General features: G+C 37.4%; 1 protein-coding gene across 1 annotated transcript in view; it reads left to right on the top strand.

Moving 5' to 3' along the window:
* The window catches only part of ATP11B (ATPase phospholipid transporting 11B (putative)), a 60,782-nt gene that overhangs the window by 14,050 nt on the left and 34,506 nt on the right, over positions 1 to 12,226 (top strand). Inside the window, exons 2-8 of the mRNA XM_059855707.1 lie at positions 1,135 to 1,251; positions 2,046 to 2,135; positions 5,036 to 5,116; positions 9,285 to 9,392; positions 9,536 to 9,664; positions 9,789 to 9,892; positions 11,117 to 11,164. Of these exons, the coding sequence (XP_059711690.1) occupies positions 1,135 to 1,251; positions 2,046 to 2,135; positions 5,036 to 5,116; positions 9,285 to 9,392; positions 9,536 to 9,664; positions 9,789 to 9,892; positions 11,117 to 11,164 (677 nt within the window). The remainder of the gene's footprint in view (positions 1 to 1,134; positions 1,252 to 2,045; positions 2,136 to 5,035; positions 5,117 to 9,284; positions 9,393 to 9,535; positions 9,665 to 9,788; positions 9,893 to 11,116; positions 11,165 to 12,226) is intronic.

Here is a 12,226-nt window from a genome sequence, read left to right as displayed (position 1 = left end):
TTGCTTTTTAGATTGTTCAGCCTTGCGTTATATGTCATGTTTTCAGGATCTCTTGGGGCTCATGTTGCACTCCTCTGGGTGCTGTCCAGTTGGTTCACAGTGCTTCAGCTGTGGCTCCCACTCCTCCTCCAGCTTCCTCTGCAGTGAAGGCCTTTTTCTTAGTGGGGTGATGTGGATGACTCATGTCTAGCCTGTGATCTATTATAGCCTTTGACATTTTTCTTCAAAATTCCTTTACAGGCTTTTATTCTTTTTTTCTGGATGCATTTTCTTTGTGCTGGGTCTTTGTGTCCTGTGCATCTGGTTGGTCAAGAATTTTCTCTTACTTGGTGTTCTTGCGGTCCCAGGGTGGTATCATCTGCAGGTTTAACACTTGTGTTCCACTTCTCTTGAAGAAGCAGATGATGAAAACACTGACCATTAGACCTGCAACAGGGCTTTGATTCCCAGGGACCTCACTCAGATCATCTTTTGGCAGGAAATTATTGATAAGTATTGCTGAGTAAGCTTTTTCTTTTTTTTCCCCATGGGTTTGCTTCCACTGTTGCACCATTCATGTATGAACTGGTGGTAATGGCAGGAAATCACTTTTGAAATGAGACAAAATGTTAGTTCTTGGAGATAGAACTTGTTTGGAAAAATACTGCTGACTGGTCAGATGCATATGCTTTTGGCTTTTCTCTGGTGAGAATCTTTTCAAAATCCAGTTACTACAGCATAGTAGTATAGCTCGCATGTTTTGACCTTTTATTTTTCTCAATAAACTGTTTTATTAGGGTTATTGTGAGCACAGCTGTGAGGTTTTGTAAATTATTTCTGTTTCTTCCTTTTTAAGTTTTGCAGGGCTTCAAGCTTGCATGGTAGCAAGTGTTCTCTAACCTTGAGACAGGTTTTTTCCTTTCATTTTTTCAGAATGAGTACACAACATCAAAAGTAAGATTTTGGGTTTTTTCCCCCACAGCTTTTGAAAATTGTCTGGACACAGCAGACTTCAATTTTATACAGTAATTTTCTTTACTCTTTTAAAACTGCTGCTTGGTATCTGAATGTCCTTTTCCACAGAATTTTGCAAAACAGCAGTTAATAAAATCAACTTTATTGATTGCCTCTTTTTTTTTTTATTTTATGTTCTAGGGTTTTGACCCACCGCATCAAAGCGACACAAGAACTATTTATATAGCAAACCGTTTTCCCCAGCATGGCCATTATGTTCCTCAGAAGTTTGCAGACAACAGAATCATATCATCCAAGGTAAGGAATCAATTTGTCATGGCAAAACCACTTGATGTGTTGCTTAAGAAGTTGTGTGGCAGATGTGCATGCCTGTATTATGTCTAGTGGTGCATATAGAATATTCAAAGTGGAACAAACTCTGAACTGTTTTGAGGGAAAAGCTGAGTTGCTTCTGGTGTAGTTTGTCTCATTCTCTCACCCTTCTTTCCCAATACTCAAGTACAAAGCAATTAAGGAAGTTGGTCAGGCTATCTGAAGAAAAATAGTTTTTCATCCAGTGTTACCAAAACCACGTAAAAGGCAGGATGAAGCTGGTTATGAGGATTTTTAAAATAGCCAAATTGAAGGCCAGTACTCTGCATAAAATAAATCAGCAGTGGACTGCAGTTGCGGATTCCCTCCCGGTGTGTCCTTGGATTGAAATCAATAGAGCTGATGGTGGGGATGTGCCTTGTCGCTGTAGTGTTAGAGGGAATGCTACAGCTGCAGGAATTAATTTCTTTCCTCCTACCCAGGACATAAGCAGCCAAATGACTCCAGCTGCCCCTGTCCCAGTAGGAGGAAAACATTTTAAACTTGGCCTGTAGAGGAAATGCAGTTGCCACCACTGCTTCCCTGCTAGCTGGACTTAAAATGGAAGAAATAAAAAAAAAAAAGAACAAAAATTGGATACAGCAGCAAGGGCTGGAGGAGGGGACCTGGGGAATGGGAACATTTAGGTTAGGAGAGTTCAATGGGAGCAGAACTAAATTGCACTGAAAAATTGTGCATTGTGTTGTAATTATTCATCTCTCTCCTTTTTTCCCCTTTAGTATACAGTGTGGAATTTTGTTCCAAAAAACTTATTTGAGCAGTTCAGAAGAGTAGCCAACTTTTATTTTCTCATTATATTTTTGGTTCAGGTAAGTTGAATAATACTCAAGAAATTGCAATTTTTGTTGTAAATTTTGCCACTGATTTTTGTTTTATGAATTTAACTTCTCTATTTATATATTCTGTCTATACAAAGAATACATTTCCAGTTTCTCCAGGAAAAGAACATGAACATAACTTTAAAAATAATTATGTCCAAATTTAAGTATTATCCTTAGGTTTTATCTTCATGAATGCTAATGTATTTAAGTGTCCAGCTTCAAAGTCCATTGCACAGTCAGCACAGGGATTCAGTTGTCTGCCTCCAATACAACTTTAAAGCTCTTAAGGGAGTAATGAAATGCCAGATACGCTTCTTGTCTTTGTGGGCGTTGGTGGTGTTTGAATGTTTGTATATTTCCACTGTAGGTGGTTGTCATCAACAGACGATTGTGATATAGTTCTAAGATCCTCAAATTCAGTTTGTTCAGATAAAATGAACACACAGATGTTACAGTTAAAATCAATAGTTTGCCAGTATTCAAGACCTCAGTTAGTGCTTTTATTGTTACAGTTTGTGTCAGAAATACTGCTGTGGCTTTTGTAGCTGACTAAATTTCTTTTAATTAGGAACACCCACGAGTAGATTAGGACAGTCTGTAAATTTTCTATGATCATTGCCCCTCCAGCTCTGTAATGTACCTGAATTCTGTGGAGCTGTTGTAGGCTTAGTAGGTGAAGGATAAGTGGGAGAAGGGTTCAGAGTATTTTGAAAGACTAATTAATATCTGAGGCAGACACAAGATTTTGGGGTGGACAAACTTTTCTTTCATTATAAAATAGAATTATTTGAACATGTACAGCCCTCCACAGTGATTAACCAACATTTAGAGTGTGCATATGAAAAAGATGGCACCTCATTTGACAAAGAATGGGGATAGTGAAGAGTTTATAAAACTTGTCTGTGGTTGTGTAAGGTGTCAGTATCAAGGCCAGATCTACAGCTTTACATCCATTGCCTCCTGTGTCCCTTGATCTTGTTCTTTCACATTAAAAGGAAGAACATTCCTAGGCTGAAAATTCCTGTGCTGGACTAAAGTCATACAGTTCTAACTTAGGCTGACAAAATGTGTTGTCTGTCACATCTTCCCGTTAAGAATAATGACTGTATCATTCCTGTTGTAATGTTTCATGCTGTTTAACATATTGCAGCATGAGGAAGATGGGAATGTGCTGAAGATGGAACATAAATGTTATTAAAGTAACCACAGACATCATGGCTTTTACTTCTTTTTTATGCAGATTTATCTCTTCAGTTCAGTGTTGTGTCATAGTTCTTTCAAACTATTGCCTTTCAGTAGTATCTAAATAAGGATCTGAGGCAGAAATTCTGTTCTGAGTGTAATCCTGTTCTCTCCATTTGTGACAAGTGGATGCCCTCATGTGTGTGGGAAATGTCTTCTTGTCTGTCTGCATTCTTGGAAACAGAGCAGCAGAAAAGTTGAAGTAATTTTTGTTCATTTGTTAGAATGGAACTCCAGTTTTATTCATATCCTTTTTGGAAGTTCATTAATATCTAATATTTTTATTTTTATGAGGCTAAGCTGCCTTTTAAAGCTGACCACCATGGTACCTTCCCTGTCCTGTGAATCTCATGTGGCCAAGATGCAGTGTTTGTCATTACCACCTTTTCCACTGGGGATGGCAGAGCTGGGGCAGGGTCTCATTGTGTGATTTCAACTTGCAGCACAGTCCAGTCCACGTTGTTCACCACACATGTGCATGCCCAAAACAAGGTGACAGACTGCATTTTGGTGACACGAGGTGTGTCATGGCTGTGTGTCCAGCTGCGTGGCAGGTAGAGGACCATGGTGTCCTGGTGAAACATGACAATTCCACTAGCACAAAACCTGCTTAATTTTCATATATGAGCCTCTCTTGAGAAAGAATGAGAGAGTATAGATGGTAGAAATGCTATGATTAACCCTATCCAGCTGAAAATCAGATGCTTTTGGTCTGTTTTTTCTTGGTCAATATGCTGCCAAGCTGAAATCGTAGTGCTACCATTAAAGAACAGACAGTATTGCAGGCTAGGTCTCATTTTTGTTGTGTTCTATAAATTGTCTTTTTCATTGAAAAGCAACCAACCAAAAACCTTATGTGTGCATTGTAAAGTGGCATGATCTTTTTTTCTCTGTGAGGTCCTTCCCCAGTGGTAGAGTAAACTTCATATATGACTTTTTTTTTCTTCTTTAATGATTCCCAAAGCAATGCCATAAGTCTCAGGTAAAGTGGATCAAATCAATGTCTGTGGTTTTGAGTAGTTCTTGTGTATATTTCCTTTACAGCACTTGACCATGTTGATTTTTTCCTGCAGCAGAAGAGAACCACTAACATCCCCCCACATACAGAACCTTAGTGTGTACACTGCACTTTTGGCATGCCAGCAATAATTGCACAAATTGTAAAAACTGCATGTTAACTTGGGGCAACCAGAAAGGTCCAGTCTTAAAAAAGTGTTCTCTGATATCTAAACCATTGGAAATTACTGTTCTTAACTTTATTTTCATTTCTAAAGTGGATGGTGTTATACTCTACATTGCTGGTAAGCAGTAGATCATAGAGAGTGTTGAAAGAGCTTCATGAAATGTAGATTTCCTTCCTTTGTAATATTCTTTTGAATTAATTTTTCTAGGATGAAATTAATACCTTCTGTTTAATAAGGGCCCTTAAAATTGTCATATGCTTTACGAATGTGACTAAAGCTGCTCTGTGTCCTAAAACATTTGTTTGCATCATTACTGACATGTTATTGGACATGCAGTAAAAATACTCACAGGTTATAATAAAGAGTTTGGAAAATAGTCATCTTGCCTTTTTTTTTTTTTTTTTTTAAGTACAATTGTAAAAATGAAGTTTGGATTAATTTTCGTATTTTCTTTTCTTTTAGCTCATGATAGATACCCCTACCAGTCCTATTACCAGTGGATTGCCATTATTCTTTGTCATAACTGTGACAGCCATAAAACAGGTAAAGGGGAAAAATCTGGCAGCATGAGGTCCTACTGAAGTAAAGTTACTTAACAGAGTCTGACCAGGATAGTGCTTAGATACTAAAAATACTTTAAAATGGTGTAATTTTTAGAATCTATTTTGGGTTTAATGCTTCTAGTTAGATGCTTGAGCTTCAGCATTTGGTTGGTTGTCAGGCACTCAGTGACTCACTGCAGTACCCTAAAATGGACAGTGGATGACTGTCAGGCAGCATTTTTGTCTAAACATTACATGTCACTTGTTATCAGACCTTTTCTGAAAGCTCCTCACTTATTCCTTTGGCACACCTCGCTGCCTCTTAGAACCAGTCCTCCCACATCACACCTTAAGAAAGGAGCTTGAGCAGATGAAGGGGTGTGTTTGACAGTAGTTAAAAGGCAAATTTTGCCCCAAGGGGTAAGTTTTGTGGTGGAAAATGTGTATTATCTGTGACTCTGTACCAGGTAAAAGCCCCATGTCTTCTTTGGTCGCATAAAACATTTTGGAGTGTTTCATAGCACTTAAAATAAGAAAAATCATCTGAGTTTAATAGAAATCTTGTTCCAGCACCATATTACATGCTACTGAGACCTAGAGCCTCTGTAATCAGAATGTAAAAATAAAATAAAAGAAAAAGAAAGAAAAAAAGGTCTTCTGTTTTCTTTATGCTCTTAAAGCAAGAGGAGAAAGAAACAAGCTCATAAATAAAGAAGTGATGTGGATAAAAATTATAATCTCTTCTGCAGGGAGGTAATTTTCAGGAACTATCCTCTTCAAGGGATTTGACAGTGCTGTCGGGAATAGATGCAGCCTCGCAGCTGAAAAATAAGCAGGAGACTGTTTCAGAGCTGTAACCAGAATTTCAATTTGCCTTCTGTGCCAGAAAGACCCAAAGCCACCCAGAAATAGGGCAAAAGTAAAAATAGTTCTAGATTTCAAGCAGACAGAAGGGTGTTTGGGACAGAGTGATTCTTAAAGCTGGAGTAATATTTGGACTAATATTTCGTCTTGTTGCTGTGCAATTTGTATATATAGAATGCCCTAATCCTATTCAATTGCAGTTGTTACCATCACCCCCCCAAAAAATCACATATTCAAAAGCTATAATCATATGTAGGCAATGGATAATGAAACTGTGTGGACTAAAAGGCATTATGAAACAGAGTTATAAATATTAGATCATTTTTTCCACAAAGAAGTTGAACTTGTGTAAGTCTAAAATAGTCCAAAATAATCTTAACACCACCTTGCTTCTAGATGTCCAGTCTTATATTGGGAAATTTAGCTCCCTTATCATCAGTTTTGAAGACCAGAGATTCTGTCATTCCTCCTGGAAGTTTTGAATCATTCATGACTTGCCAGGCATCAAGAGATTCCTGGCTGTCTCAATATATCTGCGAGGACTATTGGAACCACCTAAACTGATCTAATGGACTCTCATGTTTCTCTTACCTGCTGCAAGGAAGCAAGCAATATTCACAGGTTGTTATCTTCAAGGGACAATGAATTGTGCTATTTCCAACAGGCTGCCCTCAGACAAGGGATGACGATAAATCTGTTGGAGTGCAGAGGGAAAAATCCCCAGTATTGCCTCAAAATCAGTTCCCATTTTCTTGAAACCAGAAGTGTAATAGGAGCAGATCTTAAGGAAAGAACCCCTTTTTGAAAGCTGTGGGGCACTTTTTCTATACAAAGTTATGTCAGGATAAATGTTAAACTATGATTTAGTATTCTTTCAAAAGATGAAGGGGAAAAATAGAAGCATTAATCATATGAAGGTTTGAGAAGCTTAGCAGTAGATGGAAAAAGTCCCCTGCCTTCCAGAAGACTGGTGAATGTGGTGCCTCTTGCCACCTCAGAACTCAGCCTTGTTTTAATCTCAGCCAAGGAGACAGAACTTTTTCTCCTTGGAAGTGTAATTGCACCTAGGTCAGAAGAAGGACATACAAGACTGCAAAGTGATGCAGCTCATGCTGTGTCATTTTGTCTGTCTTGTTAGCCAGAGCACTTTCCTCCTTATGCCTCCAAAGATCTTTATGCAGTCCTCCAAGGAGTTCATTGTTAGCAAATAAATAAAAGCAAAGCAAAAAGTGTTAAAAAAACAAACAAAAATACACAAAATAAAGGTATTTCCCAAGGAACTTTAGGAAACAGTGCATTTTAATAAGTTCATAGGTATTTAGCTGAAGGAACACAGATATTTACTTGACTACCAGGTAAATTATAAACAACTGCTGTGCGGGTTTTAATTAACTATAGACCTAAACTGAAAATGAAAAACTTGGTAGAACAAAATGCAGATCTTTTCTCAATTAGATTGATGTAGTTATTTAAGCAGGACTTAAGAATATAATTTAGTTGAGAGATTTTATTCTTTAATTTATTTTCTTGCAAGTAGGTAACATTCCCTGTATTCCTCTTGCATGTTTCTTTCTCACTGTATTTTTCCAATGTTTTCAAGTGAGGACAGGACCTCTCAAAAATGCCGCAGTAGGTAAATCTGGGGGGAATTTGAACTGACCACACTAAGTTGGCTCTTGAAAATTCCCTGGTGTGAGGTGTCACCCTTGTGTTGGAGGCAGGAGGTGTCAGATGGAGAAAGCGCTGAAATCTGTACTTTCTAAAGAAGGTAAATTTCAGTTCTTTGCCAAATGCCCACATTGCTCAGCTGCTCAGGTTTGTGAGACAAATGCCCCAAGGTTACGGGATGTTAGTTAAATCCTTGTTTTCTTCTGTCAGTCACCTTTAACAAGGAGCTGTCGATCCTGACTCTTGCTTTTTCATACTGCTTGGGAAGGATTCAAGAGTCATACTTAGGGACTTCAGGATTCTGATGTCCCAGTATCTCTCTGTATGGCTGCTATTACTGCACACTTCTTAATTATTGATTTTGAACTATTTGGCATATAAAGCTCTTTTCCTTTCCCCACTTCCCCCTCTCCATCTTTTCAAACACAGGTAGTGCAGTTGTGCTGTCCTTATTCATTTGTGCAAGGAAGAGTGGAGATATGCAAAGGTAGAACTACAACACTATTTTTAACATGCAAATTTCATCATATAACTTTTCCTACAAACTCCAGAACTCTCTAAATTGCCTCTGCATTAGTAGTTCTTGTATGATGACATTCATATATTTGTAAGGTGTGTTGGGAATTTGCCTGCTGTTTCACATAGCTACCTTCTTCTGTCTGCAGACTTCCCAGGAAATGTTTCTAACTCTTTCACAGTTCTTATACCCACAGAAAAGCATTTTAGGAAGTCTCTGTTATTGCAGATTAGTTGCAGGAGTCTTGCCAGGTTGTAAGAGACATTTGAACTTCCTGCATGATTGATCCATTTCCTGTGCTTGCTAGTGGGGCTTTCCAAACAGTACCTAGACTTGGGGATCAGAGATTAATATGCTATTATGATCTAATGCTGTTAGATTAAACCAGCAGTTTCAGGATTCATACTTTAAAAAAATAGGAGGCAAATAGTATATTTGGATTCACAGTCCTGAATGTTTGCACATGTGTGTACATGGGATAAAGGGTGCCTAAATAGGTTGAAGTACGAGTAAAAAAAGCTGTTTAGCTTATCAATTAAAAGCTCAGTTGCTGCAGACTGTTCCATTAGGACTCAAAAAGAACAAAAGTCCTCTCAGTCATCTTCTCTTGCTGGACAGAGCTGATGTGTCCACAGCATGTCACGCAGAATTAAGTTTTGCGGTTTCATGCATGGGCTATGGCAGTAACTATAAGAAATGCTACATGGTATGACTTGAGAAAGAATTTTCAATCTGTTACTTCTTAAAAAAAAAAAAAAAAGAACCCACAAAGGAGCCTGAGGATCGACTGTTCCCGGTTTTGTGATGTATTAATCCACAGATCAAAGATTCATTGAGTGCTTGGTCATCTGATCCACAGAAAATGTCACTGCCTGTTTAAGAGAACATGAGACTGTTAAGTTTCTTCACCACTTCTGCTACTTTATTTGCCTTTACATGTTTGTGTAAAGTGACAAAATTAAGAGGTTCTTGAGTAACAGCTGGAGCAGAAACTCAAGAGAAGTTAGTAACTATTTAGACAAAACAGGAAGTAGTTTGAACACATTTGCTTAGTAGATAAAATTTAGTCTATTTTTTAGTTTTCTTGCTTAAAAAGTAGATTTTTATGTTTTTTCCACAGGGCTATGAGGACTGGCTGCGACATAAAGCAGACAATGAAGTCAACGGTGCTCCAGTTTATGTTGTTCGAAGTGGTGGCCTTGTGAAAACCAGATCTAAAAACATTCGGGTAAAGGACAAATGGAGACTTTTGTTTCTGTTATATGGCTAAAACTCTTTTATTGCTTATCATTGTGGTTTGGTAACAAAGCTGAAAGGAATTCTGCCTTTTAAACCTCTTTGTATCTTTCTGATCTGTGTTCACTTTGTTAGGTGGGGGACATTGTCAGAGTAGCCAAAGATGAGACTTTCCCTGTTGATCTGGTGCTCCTGTCATCTGACCGAGTGGACGGTTCATGCCACGTTACCACTGCAAGTTTGGATGGAGAGACCAATCTTAAGGTCTGGGTTACTTCTGTGAAATAGAGTGTAGTTAATTTGTGGTGCCATTTTTCCTTCAGCTTGTTGAAATACATGCCCTGCTGCCTGGTAGTCCTGTAGTAACCCAATGGGCACTGTTTTACAGACACATGTTGCAGTCCCAGAAACAGCAGTGCTGCAGTCTGTTGCCAACCTGGACAAACTGGTAGCTGTTATAGAATGCCAGCAGCCAGAAGCAGATCTATACAGGTATCACTTTAATATTAAATATTTTGAACTTAAATCAAAATGAGGTGTTTAATACTCAGAATGTTACATGTCTTGCTAGGGTTAAAATAGCTTCAGACATCTGCTTGAATTTTAGGTTTTAATAATCACCTTGGGTTTGTACATATGTACGTACTGAAAGTTGCAAGTGACAAGTTAAACTTGAGTACTTGAGTAGCAACTAGACATTATAATATTTATCTTTTTTATTTTAGTGATGTACATTTCAGTTCTAATCAGTAAACGTGTTTCTAGATTTTAAAGAATTAAATGGCCAACAGTCTGATCAGGTTGAAGAAAATTCCATAAGGTTCTGCTGGAGATTTCAATATTATATAGGATATGTTAAAGTAGAATTGACTCAAGTCTAATTCTAAGGATATGTGTTGCTCTTGTTTATTTTGCATATGCTCCAGAGAAGATTTTAACTCCATTCTTCAGCAGCAAAACCTTACTTTTAAAAAGGGATATCCAAGTGTGCTTTAACATCAGCAAGCAAGGTCATAGACTCTGTAAGGCAGCATCATGGGTAGCAAAAGTTATGTTCCCATCCAAGTTTCTTCTGAATTGTATAATGGAAGATGGTAGCTATGAAGTAGTAGTTTTTAAAATCCAAGTATATTATTGCAGCTGTTCTTAAGTAAGCTTGGAGATCTTTGAGAAATATTAGGTATTTTAAAACTAGGATACTCAGTTTGAGCAGATGTTCAAATATTTGATATTTAGCAAATTAAGGTACAATCACTATAGAAGTTTGTGTCCCTTTTTCTGGCTGGAGTCATGCTAAATATGTGTGTGTCAGATTTTTAAATGTGTAGTAGATTGGCTTTATTAAATGGAAAGTTTCTACTTCTGATGGATAATGTGCAGACTTAGATTCGTTGAGGAATTATTTCTTACTGAATCATCAAGAAGTCACAGTCTGTTTTAAATTAATAGAAGTACAATCTTTTGTGGCAATTAATCAGAGTTAATATTAATAAGCTTTCTCAAATGTTTCTGTTATGAGGGATGAATGTTTCTGTTGCTAAATGTCTCTTGTAAAATTACTGCCAGTTTTGCCATATTGGTTTAGTTTAATTGTTAATAAAAGTTGATCTGTTTTTTACTTGGGAATGATTAATGACAATTTTATAAATGTAGAGAAGGTTTTTACATTTTTGAGTCTTTATGTAGATACTTCTAAGACAAACCCATCTTTCATAGATTTGTTGGAAGAATAACTGTAAGTCAGCAAGCTGAAGAAATAGTACGGTGAGTAAAATTGTATAAGATCATTATTTAGAACGCATTAAAATCTTGACCATCACAAGAGTTACTGTTAAATATATGAAAAGGGGAGGTATTTTTACTAAAATTATCAACTGCAGCTGCATACCTCAGATGGAGATGAGAAAAGATGAGTGAAAAAAGTCCATTACTCTCCAGTTTTATAGGTTTAATATAAGAGTTCTGGAGAGCTTGGCTGTTGCGAGTTATGTAATTTTTTGGCACTGTTAATCGGTAACTTTGTTGTTATTTGTTAATTAAAGCATTTCTTGATCTGAAACAATTTCCACTGATGTAGTATCTATACTACAACAGATCCCCTGTCATCAGAGGCACTGAGAAGGAGTTTTTGCAGTTGAAATCCCTAGAAATTCCTGGTTTAACAAAGCCTCTGCTATAAATTTGTAATTTTTAGTATCTATTTCAAACTACAGCTGGACTGTGCAGATAAGTGCTTACATCTGTTACAGGCAACACAGCTGTGTGCACATAATCATGGGCTCACCACCTTTCCTTGTGCAGTCACAGAAAATAACAAACACGCTTGCAATTACAAAAATAAAGATGTGAAGCCATTTACAGACTTCCATCTTGACTTCATGGAAAGATTTCTAATTGCTGTGGGTTGGCCTCAGCTACCAGCGAGGCATCCAAACAGCTGCTCATTCAATTCCCACCACCACAACAGGATAGGAGCGAAAACAGGAAGAACAGGAGTTAGAAGAATCATGGTTTGAAATAAAGACATAGAAATCTCTCACAAGAAATTGCCAAATTTTCAGAAATACTTAGCATTCAAGTTTAGTTATTATATCTTGAAAGTTGTTGATTGTCCAGCTTTCGAAAAAACCTTGTCACCTGTTCTGAAAAGGTGAAGTGCTGTGTATAAATTTGTCACAGAAGCAGGTAAATCTGATATGATTTTTTCACTCTAATGTCCAAAATGTTATCCTTTACACTTTTTTTTAGTGAAATTTCTACTTGAATTTTAAAAGACTACTGTTTTCCTTCAGTCTGCCTTCAGTCTGAGGAGCTGAATGTCTCTCA

Source organism: Haemorhous mexicanus, chromosome 10, assembly GCF_027477595.1.
Source record: "Haemorhous mexicanus isolate bHaeMex1 chromosome 10, bHaeMex1.pri, whole genome shotgun sequence".
In the NCBI taxonomy this organism is placed as follows: Eukaryota; Metazoa; Chordata; class Aves; order Passeriformes; family Fringillidae; genus Haemorhous; species Haemorhous mexicanus.
The sequence above is the reverse complement of the archived record's forward strand: the minus strand, read 5'-3'. Positions and strand labels throughout refer to the sequence as shown.